The sequence below is a fragment of the Amblyraja radiata genome, chromosome 5, assembly GCF_010909765.2.
Source record: "Amblyraja radiata isolate CabotCenter1 chromosome 5, sAmbRad1.1.pri, whole genome shotgun sequence".
NCBI classification, from domain to species: domain Eukaryota; kingdom Metazoa; phylum Chordata; class Chondrichthyes; order Rajiformes; family Rajidae; genus Amblyraja; species Amblyraja radiata.
In genome coordinates, this window is record NC_045960.1 from 80585675 (window position 1) to 80609817 (window position 24143).

Below are 24143 nucleotides of genomic sequence, written 5' to 3' on the forward strand. Positions count from 1 at the left end.
ACATTAATCCCATTTGCCTATTAAGGGACCATATCCTTCCATGCCCTATCTATTTAAGTGTCTGTATAAATTCCTCTAAAATGTACTTTTTGTATCTGATTTCACCATCTCCTCTGGCAGGGTGTTCCAGATATCAGCTGCCATGTGTGGGGAAAAAAAGTTGTCTCTCAGATGCCCTTTAAAAATCTTCCTTCTCACTTTAACCCCATGCCCTCTTGTTTGTGATACCCCTATCAAGCAAGAACATAATCTTGTATGCTTCTTTCAGGTCATCCTACACTCCAGAGAAAACAAGCTCAGTCTATGCAATCTCTCCCCGTAACTTAAGTCTTCAGCCCCAAAAACATTCTGGTGACTCCTCTGTGCATTTTCTCCACGGTAATTGCAATACTTCACAACTCCTATATGCTACAATTCCTATTTATGCCTACAACTCCTATTTATGCCAATACAATATTCTGTTGTGCTGCAGCAAGCAAGAATTTCATTGTCCTATCTGGGACACATGACAATAAACTCTCTTGACTTGACTAGACTATGGCCCAACGTCTGAAGGCAGTAATGCTTTATGCCTTCTTCCTCACCCTATCCACTATAGATGAGGAAAGGTTCCACTTTCCAGAAACACTGAAGTTGAACCCCAAGGACTCTTTTCATGCCGCCTTTCTCAACCTCAAAAGAGGACTATGGAGTTGGACCCCTAGGTCTGTTCAATGACCTTGCCTTTATTGCCTTGCCATTTACTACGCGTCCTACTTCTGAAAATGCATCATGTTGCGTCTGTCAGGTTTAAACTACATCTGCCTATCTTCTGCCCAATTGTCCAACTGATCTTTTTCTGGCTGTAGCCTCAGACAACCTCCATCACCATCCAGAACACCAATAATTTTCATGTAATCTGCAGATTTAATCATATCTTCCACATTCACATCAAAGTTATTAATATATTTCATATTAATATATGGTACACCACTTGTCACAGTCTCTAAATCATAAAAACATCCTTCCACCACTACCCTCTGTCTCCTATTACCAAGCCAGCTTTGGACACAATTTGCCAGCTTGTCAAATGCCTTACTAAATAACATCTACTGGCCTGTAGGGACAGCAGGGTCTTGGGTTAACAGTCCCTCTGAATGATGGTACCCCTCATTGTACAGCACAGGAACATCTGCTTGGACTAGCTGCCCAAATCTCTGGGACAAACAGCCAAGGAGCATGGTAACAAAAAGAGTGGACAGACAACAGTAACAAATATGCTTAGAAAATATTAAAATATTAGTACCTGCAGAAATACATTGCAATGGCCCAATATTGTTTGGTTACTGATTTAAAGAGACAGAAATTGTTTAAGTAAGGTGGAGATTGGCACATTTACTGGTTATAAGCAATGTACTTGGACAGAGCAGCTCAATATTATATTACATCCTCCCTGTTAGTAATTTTACCTGCTATTTTATTCCTAATCTTTATTCACGTCAACCAATATTTCATTTTGCCACTACTTTCCAGAGGAATTTCCCATATTTGGCTATGTTTTGCAGGGAAAGGAAGAAGAATGTTCCAAAACACACAGAATAATAATTATTCAAAAATACTTGTTTCAGAGAGGGATTCCTGCACCATCGTATTCAGAACAATACTACAACTACTTTAACCAAATGAAAAAAATCTACAAAGTTGCAGTTCCATTGGAACTCCCACTTAAATTCCATTTCAAATGTATCAAAAGCTCTTCTTGAAAATAGTTCATTCCATTTATATCCTCTGACGTATCGTAAATTTGGTTTGGGACCTGTTTTTGTTTTTCCCGCAATGTGACAAACTTATTTTGCTATCTCAGACAAACTGTTGCTTACATCTGAACAGCATTGTCCTTCCTAATCTGCTCAAACATTGGGAGCACACAAAGATTGCAATTTGTGGTGTATTTACTCATTCATTAAGGTGAAGAATCAAATGGTAGTCAGGCGGAAACGTTACACTTCCACAGATCAATCATTAAGGTACTCTCATTCTTTCGAGCAACAGTTTCTGTTGAAGAATCAATTGAGGTACAGTTTACCCTATCCAATGCAGTATTGCTTGGTGGTGGTGAAACCTCGTGGCGGCGGTGAAGCCTCGCGGGTCGACCCGTGGTCGGTGGTCAATGAGGGCGTGGGGGGGGTGGAGAACAATGAAGGACCCACCTGGGGGGGGGGGGTGGGGCACTATGGGAGAGGGGGAGAACAAAGGAGGAGCCGGCAGGGGTACTTTATAACTTTTTCAGCTATTTGCATACTTTGGGTATGCAAGCATAGAATTTGACTGCCTTGTCACGTGACAATAAAGTCTTCCATTCCATTGAAATATCCAGGTAAGACAGTTTAGATTATTATTAACAATTATTAATTTATCAGAAACTTCCACTGGAAAAAAACAATTTTTATATAGCATCTTTCACAAATGCACAATGACCTAAAGCTTTCAAATGGCAATGTAGTGCTTTTATAATGCAGCCACTCTTGTAGGTGTAGATTTTTTTTTTTACATCATACTCTCACAAACCCCAATGTGATAATGCTGATATCAAGTTTTTCGTTAACTATTGTTGGAGGTATAAATATTGGACATTGCCAAAAAAAATTAAACTTTTTTAAAAACATCGCAAGATTTAACACGATTCTGTTTCAATTACATATTGCTACTTTTCCATAAACTACTTTGACATCCTACAGGATATAATTGACATTGTTCTTCCATCTCCTATATTTTTTACCCTCACATGCCAAGTTCTTGACTCACTTCATGCAAGCATCCTGCTCTTTCCTCTTTATCAATAATCTTAAAGCAAGACACAAATACAGTGGCTCTTTAGAGACAGCACCATTACCATACTAAATTTAGTACTTACACTACAAGTACCTTCATAAATTTCATACAAGAATAATAATATTCACAGCTTGGTGTGACAGCTTGGTTTATTTTGGCTGCATTGCCAGCACTATAAGGTCAAGGCAACAAGTTGGTTAAACCAGGGGTAACAGTATACTTGGGTATAAGAATATAATATAAGAATTTATATTAATTTATAGTTTACCACAAATGGTACTTGTGCCATTTATGAGGGGCTACTGTTTTGCAAACCAAAAACACAAAGCCACAAACATCTCTGTGTCTGTATACAGTATTTCACACATACATGGTCACCTCACAACTTGGTGCAAAAGTGATAAAGAATAGCATTGCCTAGTGTCAGTATTAAATGTTACCCAAATTAATTCTGTAAGAAGCAATGGTGTTCCAGTTGTAAAGGGGCTATGAACTACCTTTTCCAGGCAATGATTTATGATGACAGGTGATTGGATGTACTCTTAAATAAACAATACACTAGAAATAAACAGATTATATTCCCAAAAAGTATATTTTGCAATCAAAGAGCTTCTTCCCAAATGCTAGCCCAAACAAATACAAACACTTATAAAATACTTACCATAGCCAAGTCTATAATTAACCTATGGATTGTTAAAAGTCGCCAACCAATGATAAATCTGAACATTGTTTAGGTAGAAACTAAAAATGGAATTCAAGTCGATCATATTTTGCATGTAGAATATTAGGCTGAGATATTTTATTATCAAATACCCAACAAAGACAGTTTTTTCCCCCAAATGTTGTGAAGACACTATACAAATTAAAGTTTTGAATAACACCAGGCAGACTAAGATATTAAGCAATCAAAGTTAACTTGCTCTTTAAGATTGAGAAAAAAACAACAAAAACAATTCAAAGATTGATTCGATTCAAGCTTAGAGGTAATATTAATTTTCACTGTTTTGACAAATCTTTTCCTTATGTACACTGTGTTTATTTTGTTCTTTGCATTTGCTTCAATTCCAGGAACATTCCATTCTAAGTATCACTTTATCTTTAAAGTTACAATAGATATCTTTAACTTTCCAACTATCAGCCTGAGGGTCTGAATTCATAATTGTAAATATTCCTCTGTTGAACTCTACACATTTTGAACAATATTAATATTTAAATGAACTCTGGCTTTGCCTGGGCAATATCACTGAGAGAATCTGGCACATGTACTACTGAACAAGTTATCATCACAAAGTTTAGCATGGTTTGATTTCCTTTATCCATTTCTGCCATATATTGGCCATTCCTAAGACCACTGCACAGTGTGGAATTGGAATGGATATGGAGTTAGGCCGTCTGAATTTCCTGTCAGATATATATATAAACTATTTCCATATTTATAACAAATTAGCAGCGACGTGGTTAAATATGCTGCTACAAGCTTTATATTTCGAAACCAAATTCAAATTGTACAACCATCAGTAGGAATAATTTGAACTCGCATTTTCTGGATAATTCGTATAGGGTTTCTAATTTATTATCAAAACACCCATGAATCAAACCTGCAGCCTGCACCTTTTCATACCTCTAGATTCCCTCTCCCCTGACTCTCGGTGTGACGAAGGGTCTCGACTCGAAATGAAACCAATTCCTTTTCTCCAGAAATGTTGCCTGACCTGCTGAGTTACTCCAGCATCTTGTGTCTATCCGCAATCTCCAAGTTTGGTATTGCTTTGTAAAAAAGACATTTGCAGTCTTTATTGCAATAACCACAAGCTGATAAAGCACAAATTCTAACCCAAATTGACCGCTGCCTCATTTATCAGGAATCACGTGCTTTTTTCCCATTTGCTGCATACAACGCTTGTTGTTCCACCAATCCATCCTCCACTGTCTGTTTACATGCCCTTTCCTTTGTAATTAGTATTCTATTATTTTTTTCAATTGTTCTCCTGCAAATACGTTGCACATGTTCGTTAACCCCTCTCCTACATTTGCTGAATTCACCCTTACCATGCTATTCTGCACACAATGTGAATGTTCTATATCTTGGCAGAAGGCCCAAAAAGGTACTTTGCATGGTAAGTGAAGGACCTCCATTATCCACCATGTATTAACATTTCAACTAGTAACAATTTGCAATTTAAAGTGTATCCGATAATTAAATGTCCCAATTGATATCAATATTTTTACATTATGCATTGATGATAATAATTCCACATGATTAAAAAGAACATATTTGCGTTGATCAAGTATTATTACCTCAGCAAACCCATTTCACAGCAGAGATAGTAATTTCGTGAAAGTTACTCTTATATCAGCGCCAAACACAATAAGCACTTTTTTATTCAGCAATGTTCCATAAATAAAACCCAAGGTAAATTATGTTAATATGTTTAGCCAAGGACTGCCATGATCTGTTAGCTAGTGCAAAGAATTCTTCTTAAAATAGAACCCAGGGCTCCATCAAATTTCACTAAAAATTTATATGGAAGAATGTATTGGAGAATTTAAAGATTTTTTTTAAATGCCTGAATTCTTCAAAGCATTTAATGCTTCCAGGCATGCATGTTCCTGTTAGAGTGATGGGCTGGGAGTAAGGAACCCTGGACAACAAGAAGAATTGAAGTTCTGGTCAGGGAAAAGAGGGCATGGGCCAGAGATAAACAGCTGGAATCAATTGTATCCCCAAAGGAGTTTTGGGGATTGGGGAGCATACTTAAGAAGGAAATCAGGAGAGCGATAAGAGGGCTGAGGATAGCTCTGGCAGATAGAATGAAGACTCAAGAGAGAGAGAGTCAAGTGTGTTTAATTATCATATGTACCAAAATAGAACTATGAAATTCTTACAGCACAACATGTTTGTAATCACAAACAAACAAATCAAAAAGTTGAATAAATTAAAATCCCAAATTATTGCAAAACAAAACAAAGCCCAAAGTCCTGAGTGAAGGAGAATCCAAAGAGATGTTATAAGTACATTTAGGAAAATGGGTAACTAGGGAGAGAATAGAGCCCCTCTCAAACCAAAGCTGTCATCTCTGTGAACCGCAAGAGAAATACAAAGTCCTCAATAAGTATTTATCTTCTATATTTTTACCATGGAGAAAGAAATGAAGGCTAGAGAACTTGGTGCAGTTAACGTGCATATGAACATAGATGAATCTCCTGGGACAAGCAACTTTTAACACTGGTTTACAAAATAAGATACAATCTGCTGTAATAACTCAGGGGGTCGGGAGGCATCTCTGGAGAACATGAAAAAATGGATAGGTGATGTTTCGGGTGAGACCCTTTTTCAGATTGATTGTGTGAAGGACGGGAGGAAGAAAGCTGGAGGAGAAGAGAGGTAGGACAAAGCCTGGCAGGTAATAGGCTGATGCAGGTGAGGGAGGTTTTGATTGGCAAGGGGTGATCCAAAAGACAAAGTGCAGGACAAAAGGAATTGAGTTGCGAATTGTTAATTTGTGAAGTTTACAACCCAATGGTATGAACATTCAATACTCTAACTTTAGGTAACTACAACCCCTCCCCCCCCCCCCCCCCCCCCCCCTCCTTGCCCCTACCACCCCAGAACATCTGGTTAACTGCATTACAAAACTGTCAATACAGAAGTGCTAAAATATTTTGGGAGGTCCTGAGGTTGTGAATGTCGCAGAGATGAGCCTGTTTTTATAACAGAATTTCTGGATCTACCAGTAGTTAAAATGGTCATCATGTATTAACTTGAACCACAAGGATTGGCTAAAAGAAAAGGATGAGTTACATTAGGATTTCTTGATGTGAATAAAATTGAAAGGATACAGTATTGCATAGGGTAAGGCTGTCCCTATGTTTCCATTGAAAAAGAGAATGCACATCAATAAAATAGCATCTGCAAAAGCAAAAGATATCAGCATTAGTAATGCACGTAATAGTCAAAATTGTCACAAATTCATTATTGGCTCTCTTGATCAAAGTTCAGCTACTTATTAAAATTTGGATTGAAGTCATCCAACCAACAAGCAGCAATAATCTTCATTGATGAACATCAAGTAAAACTGTAACCAATCTTTGCTCTTTCAGATGCTGACTGATCATTAACGTTTTCTTTTCCAGATTTCATGCAATGACAGCCAATTTTTTTTTTTTTTTTTAATATATTGTATCTCCACCATATTTTATTCTGTTTCAACCATCTGGACACTGAAAGCAGGCCAAAAGATTTATTCAGCTTATGAGGTTTTTGGTCAGATCTTACGCATCACATGCTATATTCAACGCCCTTTTTCCTTTTCTCCTACATGCTGGCACCTCTTCCGATAAAAGGTTGCCTAGTCATTGTCAGGCATCTGGTAATCCACCATGGGAGCATGGCAAAGCCAACCTAGTCAAGTCAAGAGAGTTTATTGTCATGTGTCCCAGATAGGACAATGAAATTCTTGCTTGCTGCAGCACAACAGAACATTGTAGGCATAAATACAGAACAGATCAGTGTGTCCATATACCATAGAATATATATATATATATATATATATATATATATATATACACATAAATAAACAGATAAAGTGCAATAGGCTGTTATAGTTCAGAGTTTATTTGAAGTTGTGTTTGATAGCCTGATGGCTGTGGGGAAGAAGCTGTTCCTGAACCTGGATGTTGCAGATTTCAGGCTCCTGTACGTTCTACCTGATGGCAGCGGAGAGATGAGTGAGTGGCCAGGATGGTGTGGGTCCTTGATGATGTTGGCAGCCTTTTTGAGGCAGCGACTGCGATAGATCCCCTTTTTGGTAGGGAGGTCAGAGCCGATGATGGACTGGGCAGTGTTTACAACTTTTTGCAGCCTTTTCTGCTCCAGGGCGCTCAAGTTGCCGAACCAAGCCACGATGCAACCGGTCAGCATGCTCTCTACTGCAGTGGCGGACTGGGTCTAAAAATATTGGTTGCCAGGAGACAAAGGGGGCCAACTAGATATAGGGGGCCCACTTGCCATCGGGCAAGCTGACACCCTGGCCAGTCCGCCACTGCTCTACTGTAAACCAGTAAAAGTTCGAGAGAGTCCTCCTTGACATACCGACTCTCCGTAATCTTCGCAGGAAGTAGATGAGCTGATGTACTTTCTTTATAATTGCATCAGTGTTCTGGGACCAGGAGAGATCTTTGGAAATATGCACGCCCAGGAACCTAACTCATGTAAATCCAACCAATATCCTATCCAGTAAGAATCATTGAACATGGGTTACTAGAAGTAACATGAAATGAGGGGTAGACAAAAATGCTGGAGAAACTCAGCGGGTGAGGCAGCATCTATGGAGCAAAGGAAATAGGCGACGTTTCGGGTTGAAACCCTTCTTCCTTCACCTATTTCCTTTGCTCCATAGATGCTGCCTCACCCGCTGAGTTTCTCCAGCATTTTTGTCTGCCTTCGATTTTCCAGCATCTGCAGTTCCTTCTTAAACATGAAATGAGGGGTGGTGCTTTATCTATTGCAAACACAAAATCTATTCACAGTACCTCATATGCTACCTCCTTAGTTGCCAAGGATCAGACTTAGAACCTGTAGGGTTCAGCGTTACACTACCTGCTAAACTTGTTTAACCTCAATAGTCTCAGCAGTGGAGGCAGCAGCAGCTCTGCTACATTCTCAAATGGATCCATTTAATCCCACATACACTGCAGGTATTCTTTTTTATTTTCACATAATCAACAATATGATAGTTCCTTCATCAGCACATTGTTTTTCATTCTTGTAGTTTGCCAAATTATAGATTACCTTGAGCAATTAGGATTGGATACTCCAAGTATGTTGCCAGTGGGTACTCATAGTAAGTTTGGTAAGTCAGGAACACCAGAAACCTAAAATAGATCAAATCATTTTTTTCTGGTCAGTTAATTTGTATTTGCCCGTTTGAAAGCCCAAAATATTTTCCATACCAAGTACAGAAACACTTCACTTCCTTAAATGATTAGCAATAACTAGCTAAAAATTGTCCACCTCCGTGTCACAAAGATAGCCTGAAGTTCAAACATGATTTAAATATAAACACATTATTTCTGGTCAATATCTACATTCTTCATATATTTTCTCACCCTTCTGTTTTGATTGGTAATAATGGTAAAAAGATTTAATAGATTACCAACCTTCACTGCTTTCTCTTTATTTGATCCTCTCATTAAATCTCCAAGATTGCCACGATGAGATGGCACAACAAATTACTGACATTTATTATATCACGGGTGGAATTAAAATACCATCCAGATTAACAGGTGTGATCCCCTGAGTACAAATCTGTCTGAAAATGCACTGTGGCCAGGTCACCCCAAGCCCCCACCATCTGCTTTCTTCCAGAGATCAAGCTGCAGTAAGCAGTACACAGAAGCTTCAAACTGTAGACGGCCTTTGGTGTTGAAAGTTTAATTGAATGATCACAGGATATGCCTTTTGCTGTTAAACAAAACAAAACAAAACAATGGCACTGGGGAGATTTTATAAATATGTTAAGGGGAAAGGGGTCCAGCAGAAACCAAAGTGGTCATCAATGTGTGGAACCACAGAAGATTTACAACGTCCTCAATTAATATTTCTCCTCTTTTTGCCACGGAGATAAGACATAAATACTTAAGGGCCTTGTCATAGTCTTTGATGTCTTGACGACAGTTGGTATTACAGCTGAGGACGTGCTGAACGTCCTAAGCCATCTGTAAGGTAGATAAATCTTCTGGGCCTAATCAGATATAGCTAAGGGCACTGTGGGAAGTTAGATAAGAAATTGCAGGAGCTCTGGTCGAGATATATGAATCATGATTAGACACTGGTGAGGTGTCAGAAAACTGGAGGGTAGCTAATGTTGTGTCTCTATTTAAGAAGAGCTGCAAAGAAAAATCTGGGAGCTGTAGACCAGTAATCCTAACATTTGTCATCGGAATGTTACTGGGGAGGTTTCTGATGGATAAGATAGACAAGCATTTGGAAAGACAGGGGTTAATTAGGGATAGTCAGCATGGTGTGCATAGGAAGTCGTGCCTTAAAATTGACTCACTAAGATGGAGCATCTTGGTCAGCATAGTAAGTTTACCATTCCTCACCCATCTTACCCAGCTGATCAATCCCACTGTAATTCTTGATTACACTTTCTATGGAAGAAGTAACCAAAAAGGTGGATGAGGACAGGGCCAAAATCACAGTCCATATGAACTTCAGCAAGACCTTTGATAAGGTTCTGCATCCGAGGCTGCTCTGGAAGATTAGATTGCATGGGATACTGGGGGAGCTAGCTAACTGGATACAGGATTGGCTTCATGGTAGGAAACAGAGGGTAGTGGTGGACGGTTGTTATTCGGACTGAAGGTCTATGACGAGTGGTGTGCTTCGGGGATCGGTGCTGGTCCCATATATAAATCGACAATTTGGATGAGAATGTGCAAGGCATGGTAAGTCGGCTTGCCGGCGACACTAAAATTGGTGGTATCATAGAAAGTGTAATCAGTGGGATTGATCAGCTGGGCAAGATGGGTGAGGAATGGCAAACCTACTATGCTGACCAACTTAGTTAGGCCCAATTGCCTGCATTTTGCCCATGTCCCTCTAAACCTTTCCTATCTATGTTACTTGTCCAAATGTCTTTTGAATGGTTTATTGTACCTACCTCAATTACTTCATTTGGCTGCTCATCCACAACCTTATGTGGAGAAAAAAAAATTCACCCTCAGATTCCTATTACATCTTTCCCCTTTACACTTAAACCTCTACCTCTTAGTTCACGATTCTCCTACCCTGTAAAAAGACTCTGTGTATTCGCTAGATTCTTCTCTATTCCCCTCATGATTTTATACACCTCTATAAGATCATCTTTCAGCATTCTGTACTCTAGGGAATAAAGCCTGCCCAAACTCTCGCTATAACTCAGGCACTTGAGTCCCCTCAGCATCTGCAAATTTTCTCTGCACTCTTTCCCATCTTAATGACATCTTTCCTATAACAGGGCGATCGAAACTGAACACAATATTCCAAGTGCGGCCTCACCAACAACTTGAACAACTGTAACATAATGTCCCATCTTCTATACTCAATCCTATGATTGATGAAGGCCAGGGCTCCTGCAATTTCTTCTCTAGCTTCCCATCATGTCCTTGAATATATCTGATCAGACCCGGGAGATTTATCTACCGTCATACATTTCAAAACTCCAACACCCCCTCATTGTAATATGACATGTCCTGAAGACATCTCCATGAACTTTTGGAATGTGTTGAGGAGATAACAATGGGCTGCAGTTTCTGTGATCTGATGTGGAGGGTGATAAATAGAATCACATAAAGGAGGATGGAACTAGTTGGGAGGGGTTAGGAGACTCAATGGGATAAGTGTGTGGGTGACGGGCAGGTGGAAATAGCTGAGGGAGGGGAAAGAAACTAAATAACGGGGGGTGGCTGGGTGGGGTGGAAAGAATGGGAGGTTGAGAGAATCTGGGTGGTTCAGAAAGATAAGAGAAAGGACACAGGGACTGCAGGTTAACTGAAATTGAAAATTCAATGTTAATCCCAATGGGTTGTAGTCTTTGCAGGCAGAACATGAGGTACTATTCTTCTATTCTGTGTTTGGCTTCACCCTGGCAGTGGGGAAGACCTGGGACAGCCCTGTGGAAATGGACAGGATAACTGACGTGATATCCAACTCTAGAGCTCAGAATAGTCACTGCAGACAGAGTGCAGGTGTTCTAGCAGTTGCTTAGTCTATGCTTGGTCTCACCAATGTAGAGGAGGCCACATTGAAAGCAGTGAACGCAATGGATAAAATTGGAAGAAGTGCATGGGAATCTCCGCCTCACCTCGAAGGGCTGTTTAGGTCACAGAATGGTGATGAGAGAGGAAGTGTAGGGAGTGGTGTTGCACCTCCTACAGTTACAGGGAAATTGCCGAGAGTCAGGGATGGGTGGATAGAGAGTGATGAGCTAACCAGGGAGTCACGGAGAGAGAGGGTTTACTGGGGAAGGCAGTTAAAGGTAGCTTGGAGAAAAGATGAATGGTGGTAGAACCGTGTAGCAGCTGGTGAAAATGATGAAGAATGGCGTGTCAGATACGGAGGCTGATAAGTTGAGGTCAGGACCTAGGGAACTCCATCTCTGTTTTGTCTGGGTAGAAGCAGTCTGAGAGAAGTGTGGGAAATGGAGGAGTTGTAGACGACTCCATCAAGCATAGTTGAGGGGAAGCCACACTTCCTGAAAAAGGAGGACTTTTCCAATAGATGACCTCAACCTAAGAGCAATGGGTGGAGACAAAGAAACTGAAAGAAAGGAACAGCATCCTTATAAGAGACAGGATGGGAGAGATCTAGTCTCGGTTGTGGTGGGAATTAGTGGGTGTATAGTAAATGTAAGTGGATTGGTTGTCTTCTGAGAGGAGGTCAAGAAAGCGGTGAAAGGTGTTAGAAATGGCCCAAGTGGATTTGAGGGTGTGATGGAAGTTAGTAACAAAGTTGGTCCCAATAACATGTTTTTCATTTTGTTTATCCATATTCTGTCATTCTATTTCCCTCCCTTCCATGAGTCTTACTGTTAAATCCTTTGCAATATCGAGTCCTTCGACCTGGGTGACTTCTAGCCATAAACATTGGGTCATAAATGTTGCATGAATTATGTTGACCAACAGTGGTAGCAAAACAAATTGTGTATATCCTCACTCTAAACAACTCTCCATACTGATCACTAAATCTGTCTCCAACACCTGCAATTTAAGCCAGTCAACAAAAGTTATATTTTAACTCGAAAAACTATTCTGGTTGTACATTGTAATGCCCAAGACAATCCATGCAAATCTTTTGGCTTCTAGAACAGAATATAATCCAGACAGGAAGGTGCCACTTCCATGTAGATTTTATTATCCTTGAGAAGACTTCTCTAGTTTAATAATAATAATTGGATAAAACAAACACAATACACAGCAGACAATTGAGATAAAGTCATTCAGACCAAGGATTATTCTGACACAGTAACAAGAATAGTAACTTGGTGGTATGAAATAAATATTTATGACTAGACCTTATTCTAAGAAGGGTATGAGCTGGTTTTCCAAGGTGTGCAAAGATAGAGCAGGATAATTGAAACAATGAGCCAAATTATACATGGCAACCTATCTTCCAGGTCATGGCACATCATCAGAGCAAAATGAATGTATACCACCGCTGGGAACTCAAAAATGGATGAGGGTGTGTAAAATTTCCTGAACTACTTCGTCAGCCATTTAAAACCAAGCATATTTCAGAGTACAACAGGCTGAAAAAATCAGTGCAATAATAACCTTGTAGCCAATCAAAGCAAAATGTGTAAGGCTTTTAGAAGAATGACTAAGCATGCCAGAGATGTAGGAGGAAAGGCAATCGACTGCTGGGCGGAAGTGGTGGCTTCCATAAACATGAACAGTTACACTAGATTCATTCAAATCAATTGCAGTTTCAAGGTATTTAAAAGAAAATCTTCAAAAAGCTAACTCAAACATTAACACAGCTAGACCATGTTTATATTCTCCAGTTTTCCCCGGTGGATGCTATGGAATACCATTGCACTTGAATAGAAGCTGGTGCGTTTGGTAGTGGAGGTTTTTATTCCTGAGAAATGCTCAAAGTATAATGGCTGCTGGGTGATCTATGTGGAAGGCACGAATAAAAATAGATAATGCTGGATTAACAGCCAGCATCTATGTGGAAACCTTTCCAGTTTTAAGGGTCTTTGATCTGGAATGTTAACTGTTTCTCTCTCCATACAAGCTGCCTGACCTTGTGAGATCATCTAGCTTTTTCTGTTTCTACTTCAGATTTTTACTGTTTTACTGCAGTGTTTTTGATTACATGGAAGGCTCATTCCTTTAGATGAATGGGTCCTTGATTGGCTTGGTGCTCCCATACCATGCAATAGTTTTTGAGGAAATTAATCTGGTTCACCCCTTCTGTTATCATCTCCTGGTGGCCATTCTCTAAGGCTGTCAGGGACATGTTTATCTTGGGCTCTGGAGCTGAGTTGTGTACCTGATCCATTTAGGTTTCCAAAACATTTCTTCCGAGATATGCAACTCTGATTATACCTCCATCAAGGATTAGCACTCCCGGCGAACCGCACACGACGAGAACTACTCCCGGTGCGCAGCGAGCATATCCCAACAGCAGCCCAGGCTCGCCCGCCACAGAACCGAGAACCTGCCCAGAGAGGGAAGCCACAGAGAGGAGGATGGAGGGAGACGGCGGCAGATGCTGGACTAAAGGACTGGTATGAAGGGGGAATCTTGCCTTCTGTGCCCTCAAGGTCAGCCATGGGGGGTGACCCCAGGGAACAAGGGCTGAAGAGGGCTGTGCAAGGAGAGGCACGTCAGTTTAGGGGCCGACAGGAATGGAGATGACGGCTGCAATGGGCAATTGAGGCAAGTTGCAGCTGGGACTGTGAAATGGTGCCAAAATTGTGACTCGAAATTAACGGTTGCCCGGGTGCCATTGACCACCCAAAGTGCCGCCGGGCAACCTAAATGGCGAGTCATTTTGCCCGGCTTGGCACTGCAGATACTGGTTCATACCGAAGATAGACACAAAAAACTGGAGTAACTCAGCGAGTCAGGCAGCATCTCTGGAGAAAAGGAACGTGATGTTTCGTGTCAGCGGCGGCTGTATTGCGGGGCAAAGATATTAGGTGCGGGGTGACGAAGGGTCGGAGCGAATGACGGGCCCCGAACAGCGGCAGCAGCGGCTGCATCTCCTCCTCCCCCCGCACCCCGCCCGCCCTGATAGCGGCCGCTGCTTGCAAATCCGCTAACGGCGCGTTCAAAACAAACCCTCTTGCACGCCGAGGCCGGGAGGAGGGAGGGAGGGGGAGGCCTCCTTCCGCCATCTGAAGCAGCTGCACCAAAGATCTTATAGCTATAGGATCTTTGAGCTGCACTGCTCGGTCTCGCACCTTGCTGTTGGCTGGCGGAGGAGGGGAGGCAGTGACGAGGAGATCCCAACCGCCTCCCCCTTTGGCGGCGGCACTTGGCGTTGGACAGGACCAGCCAAGGCAGCGGGATGATGTTGTACGAGGAGCGCTGACCTTCCTTCCTCCCCACCTCCCCCCTCCCCCTCTCTATCTCTCTCTTTTGTGCGCCCCCCTCCACCTCTTATCCTGGGATCCCTCCTCCATCCCGCCCTCTATTCAGTCCTCACTGACATCCCCTGTGCTCCCCTCCCCATCTACCCCCCAATCTATTCATCCTGCGTTGATCACCCTATCCACCTTGCATTGATTCTCCTGCCACCCACCCATCCATCCTACACTGGTCCCCCAATTCATCCTGTACTTACCCTCCTTCCCATCCATCCTGCACTTCTCCTCCATTCATCCTGTACTGATCCCCCCCTTCATCCTGTATTGACCCCTTAATTCATCCTGTACTGATCCCCTCATTCAAACCGCAGTGTTCGATTGTCACTGCTACCGTTGACACGTTATTACAGAATTCATTTTAACGGCAAATCAATGCTCTTAATATGGAGTATCAGTACTGTAGTTATTTAATAAGCAACATTCACAACTATATGTTGGATTTATCCAGGTTTTACTTCTACAGTCGGTCATATACATCACAAATTTGGTCAGGAGATATTTCAGTTGAAATTTTAACGTTAATTCTGAAGTGGGAATGATGGAAACAGCATTTATTATTTATTTATTTTTTAATCTGGGGGCATTCAAACTGGGTATCTTCATTGCTGTTCACAACACGTACATCTAATCTGAATGTCCGGTAATGTGGCGTTTTGACACCTTTAAACATATTACCAAAAGAACATTTGCTGCAGTTACACAAAAATGCTGGAGAAACTCAGCGGGTGCAGCAGCATCTATGGAGCGAAGGAAATAGGCAACGTTTCTGGCCGAAACCCTTCTTCAGACTGATGGGGATAATTTGCTGCAGTTATGTCCTTTTTGGCCATCTCTTGTCAGTTGGTGTAATGTTTAACCAGTCAGATGCGTATTGTCAGTTTTAACAGCTATTATCATAAAATGCCTTTAGAAATTTCCTAGGAACCTGGATATTTTGTTATGGATAAATTATGTGGGAAGCGAGAGTGTTTCTGTACCAATAGCAATAACGACCCATGCTATGGCCATGTCATGGTCATTTTCGCTCCTTCACAGTAAACATGCATCAATCAGTAGTGTGCATGGTTAAGCAAATATGTTACCATGGTCCAGGATTTATTGACACAGGTTGATCATACGCTGAATAATCCAACCACATTTTTGTTTGGAAGTGGAAAGAACTAATAGAAATTGCATTAATTGCAATGTGTAAAAAGAGTTGAGATACTGTATTATAATTTTGCTGGATGTCATTGTGGTATATATCATGTCTTGATTAGTGAATATGTTTAGTTTATGACTTTATTCGAAGCAGAAATAATATGTGAATGCTTCATTGAGCATAATTCCGACTGGTAACTACGCACTTCGTCCGAGTACATTATCGCACGCGTCATGCAAGCCGTTTTAAATGACCACCTAAACTGTCATTTGGCAACCTAAAAAGCTGCCAAGATTGCCCGGCTGGCAACAGGGAAAAAAAGTTAAGTGAGAGCCCTGCGTCTTGTATTTGGACTCAGTGGGCTGTTCTGTACCATTTGTACTAACCGGGGACTGTGCTTATGTATGGTGATAGTCTGCTGATCTGTATGCAAAAAAAGTATTTCACTGTACCTTGGGATAGGTGATAATACAGGAATCATTGACCCATTGAACTATCATCTCCTTCAAGGCCATCAATAGCTATTGATACAAAGGGTGACTTTGGCTACTTAAGACCATCTGTCTAGTTTCTTTGTTAAATTTAGAGGCCTGCTTCAATCAATGTGGTGTTGGGAAATGGACAGTAAACTATGCAGAGCTGTGTTTCTGGTAACTATATCATGTCAATAATTGAATGAAATCTCTCATGTTTCAGGAACAGCAATGCAGCACTTTAATTTCAAGAGCTGTATACGTTTCACCATCAGGCCTGTGGACTTAAGGTAACATTAAATAAAACAATTACATGCCTCTTCATTGGGAAAGCACTGAATGTGGAGAGGCATTGCAATTATTTTATTTACAGCATAAAACACCCTAATGTTAATTAGAGGTTAATTCGGGTGAACAGCCATGTGATTCGTTAATGCAACTACTAAATATAAGAAATACAAGCAGCGATAAGCCAATGAACCCCTCCATTTTATTTCTCTGCACTGTCTCCAGCCCTCAATTCCCCTGATGTTTAATAATCTATTGACCTCTATTGTTACTTCAAATTCCAGGAATTTAAGAGACATCCAAAAGAGACCCTGACAATGCGATCCTTATGGTGCAGGTCAATGCATGCAATATTGCAGTGGACTGCATGGAGATTTAAAAATCAGTCATTAGGGCTTGGTCATTTCCCAAGAAATTGCAGTGCTGGGAAGAGGAGAAATGTGGGAGTATCTGTTAAGGTAAGGGCTGGTAGTTTCAAAATAGAAGGGAGTCAGGCTTTAGCAGAGTGGCCATTTTGGAGCAGCCATTGTGAGAGTGACTGTGTTTCAGTTCCATTCAGTAGCAAGTGTTGAGACTTTGGCTTGATAGGCTTTGGCGAGGAGGCTGAGCAGAGGTGTAGGTAGAAACTGGGTAAGGTCCTCTAACTATACTCTTCAGACCTAGTGTGTCTGGGGAGGTAGTTAGCACTGAGGTACAGAAACATAGAAAATAGGGGCAGAAGTAGGCCATTCGGCCCTTCGAGCCTGCACCGCCATTCAATATGATCATGGCTGATCATCCAACTCAGTATCCCATACCTGCCTTCTCTCCATATCCCCTGATCCCTTTAGCCATAAGAGCCACATCTAACTCCCTCTTAAATATAGCCAATGAACTGGCCTCAACTACCTTCTGTGGCAGAGAATTCCACAGATTCACCACTCTCTGTGTAAAAAATGATTTTCTCATCTCAGTCCTAAAAGACTTCCCTCTTATCCTTAAACTGTGACCCCTTGTTCTGGACTTCCCCAACATCGGGAATAATCCTCCTGCATCTAGCCTGTCCAACCCCTTATGAATTTTGTAAGTTTCTATAAGATCCCCCCTCAATCTTCTAAATTCTAGCGTGTACAAGCCGAGTCTATCCAGTCTTTCTTCATATGAAAGTCCTGCCATCCCAGGAATCAGTCTGGTGAACCTTCTCTGTACTCCCTCCATGGCAAGAATGTCTTTCCTCAGATTAGGAGACCAAAACTGTACGCAATACTCCAGGTGTGGTCTCACCAAGACCCTGTACAACTGCAGTAGAACCTCCCTGCTCCTATACTCAAATCCTTTTGCTATGAATGCTAACATACCATTCGCTTTCTTCACTGCCTGCTGCACCTGCATGCCTACTTTCAATGACTGGTGTACCATGACACCCAGGTCTCGTTGCATCTCCCCTTTTCCTAATCGGCTACCATTCAGATATGTTTATCCCGCAAGATGTGGGAGATCTGGGAAACCTCTCAGTGTCCCTGGTGAGTACACCCGAAGGAGGTGTGTCCTGGTGCAGCTCCTGACGGACCACTTCAAGGAATGGAAGCGAGAGCTGGGCATGATCAGAATAATCCGAGATTGTGAAAGCATCATAGATAACAGTTTCCGTGAGATGGTCACATCTAAGGTGCAGCCTGAGAGAACTCTGACAGCTGGAGATTTCCAGAAGACATTTCCACAAAGCTCTGTCGTGTGTGTCTCCCTGATCAAGGGACTTCTTTAAAATATCACACCTGTTTTAAAATAACTCGAAAAGGTCCCTCCAGCCTGAAATTCTTGAGATGTATAAATGGCTGGATGTCTCGCCAGTTTCATTCAGTCCGCGGTTGAGAAAGGACCCCTCTCTACCTCCCTCTTGTTTACACACCCTTCCTCTTTCATAATGCTCCTTAAAAATCATTCTTCAAACAACTTTGGTTATCCACGTTAAGATTTCTGCCTGGAACAAAATGTCAATTTTGTTTGACAGCACTCATATGAAGTGCTTCGAGTATCAAACATTTTCTGTTAAAAGCACTATGTAAATGAAAGTTGTAATGTTCTCTAATTCATCCTTATGGGAGAAGATGTGACTAAAATAAATATACATTTTTGCTTCAGAATAGCTGCATTAAAATTAGTGGAGGTGTGCATATTGAAGAAGGTTGTCAAAGGATACAGCAGGATATAGGTCTGCTGGAAATTTGAGTGGACAAATGGCAGACGGAGTTTAATCCACACATGTGTGGGGGGTGTTGCATTTTGGGATTTCAAATGCGAAAGGAAAGTATACCTTAAATGGCAGAACATGATCATATGAAATGGCAGAACATGATCATAAAATATAATTGAAACTGCAAACAAAAGTGATCTGGAGTAAATGTGGTCTTATGATCTTAGGATCACTTAGAATCATGGATGTGCAGATGGATCTTGAGGTGCAACTCTGTCGCTCCATGAAAGTAGAAACATAAATGGAAAAGAAGGAATTTGGCATGACTCAGGGCTTTGAATATAAAAGTTGGGATGTTGCAGCTGTATAAAACTTTAGTTAGGCCACATTTGGAATTTTGGTCGCCACATTGCAGCAAAGATGTGGGTGCTGTGGAGAGGATTCAAATGAGGTTCACCAGGATGTTACCTGGATTGGAGAGCATCAGTTATAGTGAAGTTGGATAATCTTGGATTGTTTTCTCCAGAAAGTCAGAGGGCAATGGATGGCATGCCAAGGGCATAGATAGGGTAGGTATATCGCCGTCTATATATCTGATGGCATTATCAAATACTAGAGGGCATAGATTTGGTGAGAGGAGGAAAGTTTAAAGGGGATTTCTGAGGCAATGTTTTTTTACACACAGAAAGGGGATTTCTGAGGCACTGTCAGGCATGGTGGTGGCTGGTATGTTGGTAACATTCAAGAGCCATTTAGGCAGGCACATGAACAGGGAAGGAATGAAGAGATACACACCAGGGGATGAGATTATTTAGACTGGAATAATGATCAGCGCAGACATGGTTGGCCGAAGGGCCCATTCCTGCACTGTCCAATGTTCTACAGAATTAATATTATGAATTACGTTGCCTTATTCTGCATCCTAAGATACGAGAAATAGAAGATAATCTTTGATATGATGAATTAAGGGGTACAATCTGTATCCATTAGCTGCTGTTTTTCCTTTTTCCATGTTATTGCTTCTGTCTATCAAATCATCAAATTTGTTAAACTGTTCTTCTCTTCCACAACCCTCAATCCTACCTCTCTCTCTCGCTCGCTCTCTACACCTTTTCCCCCTCCAGCCACTACTTCCTTCCTCAAATCTCCCTCCCATCTCTCACTCTTTCAGCTTGCCAACCGCCCCCATCACCAACTTCATGTAGGCTGAAGAGCTTGTTATGAGAAAAATTCAAAGTGAATTATTAAAATTGTCTAACAGGGTAATGCACAAGAGCACTGACATTTTGTTGCTTTACATAAACTGTACTCTTCTAAATTTAGCTGAAACCTTTCCACTTGTGACATGTCAACAGCCTTTTCAATCTTCCATAAACAAACCTCCAGATATAAAAATATTTAAAAAAATTAATATAATTGAAACTGCAAACAAAAGTGATCTGTGGTAAATATGGAAGCAGGGATTGTACCAAATCATTGAGTATAGGAAATCCTGCCCTTCCTTTGTCATTAATAACTCCCTGGACTCCTCCTACACACATAATCTTGAAGGAATGTTCTGCATAAACAGCCTGATCTAAACGTGAGAACACTATCCACAGGTGTGCATTATTAGTAGTAATCAATTAACCTGTCCCAACAGAATAGCACAACAAATTATTAATTGGGAACAAAAATAAGATACACTTCAAAACCAATGAAGGGCTGTTTTTTTTAGCACTCTTTTTCTTTATTGGCTGTTTCTATCACCTTTACCTGCCTATTGTGGGTAAATCGACAATTATTCCAGTACTACCTTCAATCTTTTATTGTGCTGTACATTTCTACAATTTCAACTCACCAAGGTTCTAGCTTTTCTTTGAATGTTACGTGGTTCTGTTTCCCTCAATCCGTACAATATTCTGGGGCCTTGAATACCACATTTCCGTTGACCTTTTGTAAACCACCATCTGCAACTCCTAATGCCTTAACCTACCAACTTCCCTGGAACTTATGCTATTGTGTAACATCTCAGTAAAGTTAATTTAAATTGTGTCGGTATATTCATTGTAATAGCATCCAATAGTCCAGAAAATCTGCCGTCTGTTACTACCAAAGCCTGAATTTGCCAAATTAATCTGTTTTTGGTGCAGTAGTGTGATATGGATATCATACACAAAACAGAGCCACTTTTGCTTTTATTGCTTGTGATCTTCTGAAATATTTCTAATTGCGAAACAATTTTATTCTTCAGCCTGCTTCAGTTTGACTCATTACCAAAACACTATGTGGCAACTTCTCTGCGCGGTGTATCATTCCTGTTTAACTAAGGTAGCATTGGTCAGATTAAAAAGGCAACTTATTTATTATTAAAACCTATTTGTTCCAAAGGGACAAAAATAAAATGCGAAGTCTTGCGTTGCAGAATAGAATGAAGCCATATTCAAACCATATTCTAACCTCTATCCTTACCAAAGGATGTTCCAACAAACTTATCGCCATGTTTTTGATGTGTAACTTTATAAAAGCATCACTTAGGTTCATGTGCAGACATTAATGTAACAGCCTGCAGATATGAGCTAGCAGAGCAGATCTCAGAAATATAAAAATGGGGAAATTGGATGTGTAAAATCAATCATTTTTTAAGTAGATATCAATATGACCTTATCTGTTCTATTTAAGTTAAGGTAGCCACTCTTTGCAGGTTTGCCAGGACCACTCTGCCTCAGAGCTAAGGGGCATGGGCAAGGAGCAGCTCTCAATCAGCCCATCAGTCCTGGGGTAGACACAAAAAGCTGGAGTAACTCAGCGGGCCAGGCAGCATGAGCATCTCTGGAGAAAAGGAATAGGTGGCGTTTCGGGTCGAGACCCTTCTTCAGACTGAGTCAGGGAAAGGGGAAAACGAGATATAGACGGCGATATAGAGAGATGCAGAACGAATGAATGAAAGATATGCAAAAAAAGAGACGACGATAAAGTAAACAGGCCACTGTTGGCTGTGGGCTGGGTGAAAACGAGTTACAGACAATGACAAGTAACTGATGCAGCACAGAATGCCACAAGAGATCCTTTTCCCCCGTGGCCATCAAACTGTACAACTCCTCCCCCATCTGTCGTGGGGTAGTCTGAGACAGACGCCCCCTCCCCTCCCCAATCTTTGCACATCCCCCAATCCTGAACTTTCCACTCGTCACTTTAATTTCATGTTTCATGTATCTTGCTGTGTTTTATGGCTGTTGGCAGACCTATTTCCCTCCTGAGATAAATGGAGCTAGTATCGTTTCGCACGGCCGGTTCCCGGGACCAGCAGCTGTGTGTCTGTCTGTCTGTCTGCAGGCGGGCCGGCGGGCCGGCGGGCGGGCGGGTTCCCGGGCCAGGATTCGATCTGCCCGCCGCCACTTGTCACTCACCCGACCAGCTCGAGCACCAGGCTGCGGACGCTCAGTCCCCACGCATTCTTTGCAGCGATGACGGTGACAATTTGCGGGAACTTCAGCACCATGCACACTAATAAAGTGGAGGAGTTGGCCAGCATCAGCACGGCCTCCAGCTCCATCCCGGAACCTGAAAAGCCGAAAACCGCCCGATGACGAGCTCCTTCCCTTTTTTATTCGCCCCCTAAAAAAAATATGGAAATAAAGAAGGTGTTCCGGATACGCCTTGAAACGAATTACGGCCTCTAACGCGATCCGTACTCAGCCGGGGAGGAGGAGGAGGAGGAAAAACGCGAACTTTTCTGGCGTTGAGGACGGAGGGGGTAAGATCTGAACCTGAATCCGGCTCAGTGGCTCCGAGCGGCGGCTGTGTCGGTCTCTGCAGCTGAGCGCTCGACCCAAAGCAAGGTGGACTCCCTGGAGCGTCTTTTGTAGTTGTAGCCAGCTTTTAGCGGGGGTTACTTTCTTTAACACCCGCCCTGCCTCCTGTAAGGAGTCATCGGCCTTCATCGTATTTCATTCCGCACAGGTGCCTCTGAAACGTTTTCCTTTTTCTTTACAGAAGCTTGTATTACCATAGTAGGCAGGCTCAATCTTCGCTGGTTCCCACACCTCTGCTCTCAAGCCCTTTCGTGAACAGAGCCAAAGCAGAGCATGCCCGGTCTTCACCTTCCTTCTCCGCCATACTCCACATCAATCAATGGGTCATTTTATTTGCCATTTTACCCAACTCGGACAAGATTATTTAGATATAGATAGATATGCCATTTATTGTCACTATACACGTACAATGAGATTAAAAGCAGCTCGTACTCAGTGCATACATATCATTTAGTACAAAAAAACAGAAAACAGAAAACAAAACAAGGGGGGGGGGGGGAGATAGGTGCACAATTCTGCGGCGCTATATACATATCTATAAAGGCAAAATGGTAAAGGATGAATAGGTAGTATTCTTAGGCAGATGTTTAAAAGTTATATTAAATTATTAAAAATTATTTAAAAATATTAAAAATTATAGTTACAATACACATTACAGTTCCAAATTTCAGTACGTGGATAGAATAAATGGAAGTCCGGGTGTTGGGCTGTGAAGTTAGTGCATGTGTGAGTTAAGAGTAGTTATGACTTTCGGAAAACAACTGTTCCTGAGTCTATTTGTCCTAGTTTTGATGCACCTATAGCGCTTTCCAGAGGGCAGCAGGTCGAACAGTCCAAACGCAGGATGGGAGCTGTCCTTGATGATATTCTTTACCCTGCTAAGGCAGCGGGAGGGGGGAGGGCAACCAATGATCTTCTGTACTGTCCTGGTACCTGCCATATATCTATTCCCTCTATCTTTAAACCTAAAAAATAGGCACAGGAGAGTGGTGACATTTTACACGAAGCTCGTCTTAAAATAGTCTTTTATGATAATCTTTAGTTCCAGCGCTGAAAGTCTCCTAAATTACCACGAAATCAAAGGAACTGGAGGCTACCGACACAGCTGTGTCTACAAACAAGACATTGAAGTGCGGCGGGGAGGGGGGTCTCAGTGTGATCTTCAGCTTCCTACTTTAATGCTCCACTCCACACCCACTCTAACCAGTTTATGGTATCTATAATGTTATAACAAAGCTCAGTGCATTCCCTTGCGTCTGATAACTTGCTTTCTCATCTGGCTGTGATATTGGCACATTCTTCCATCTTCATTAACACACCTGA

At 41.6% G+C, this 24143-nt stretch overlaps 1 protein-coding gene across 1 annotated transcript in view; it reads right to left on the reverse strand.

The window, feature by feature from the left end:
* Positions 1–22893, reverse strand: part of slc66a3 (solute carrier family 66 member 3) — a 28419-nt gene extending 5526 nt beyond the window's left edge. Inside the window, exons 1-4 of the mRNA XM_033021592.1 lie at positions 22416–22893; positions 8603–8685; positions 6652–6721; positions 3473–3530 (exon numbers count right to left, since the gene is read on the reverse strand). Coding sequence (XP_032877483.1) covers positions 3473–3530; positions 6652–6721; positions 8603–8685; positions 22416–22561 — 357 coding nt within the window. The 5' untranslated portion in view covers positions 22562–22893. The remainder of the gene's footprint in view (positions 1–3472; positions 3531–6651; positions 6722–8602; positions 8686–22415) is intronic.
* Between the last annotated feature and the right edge of the window lie 1250 nt (positions 22894–24143).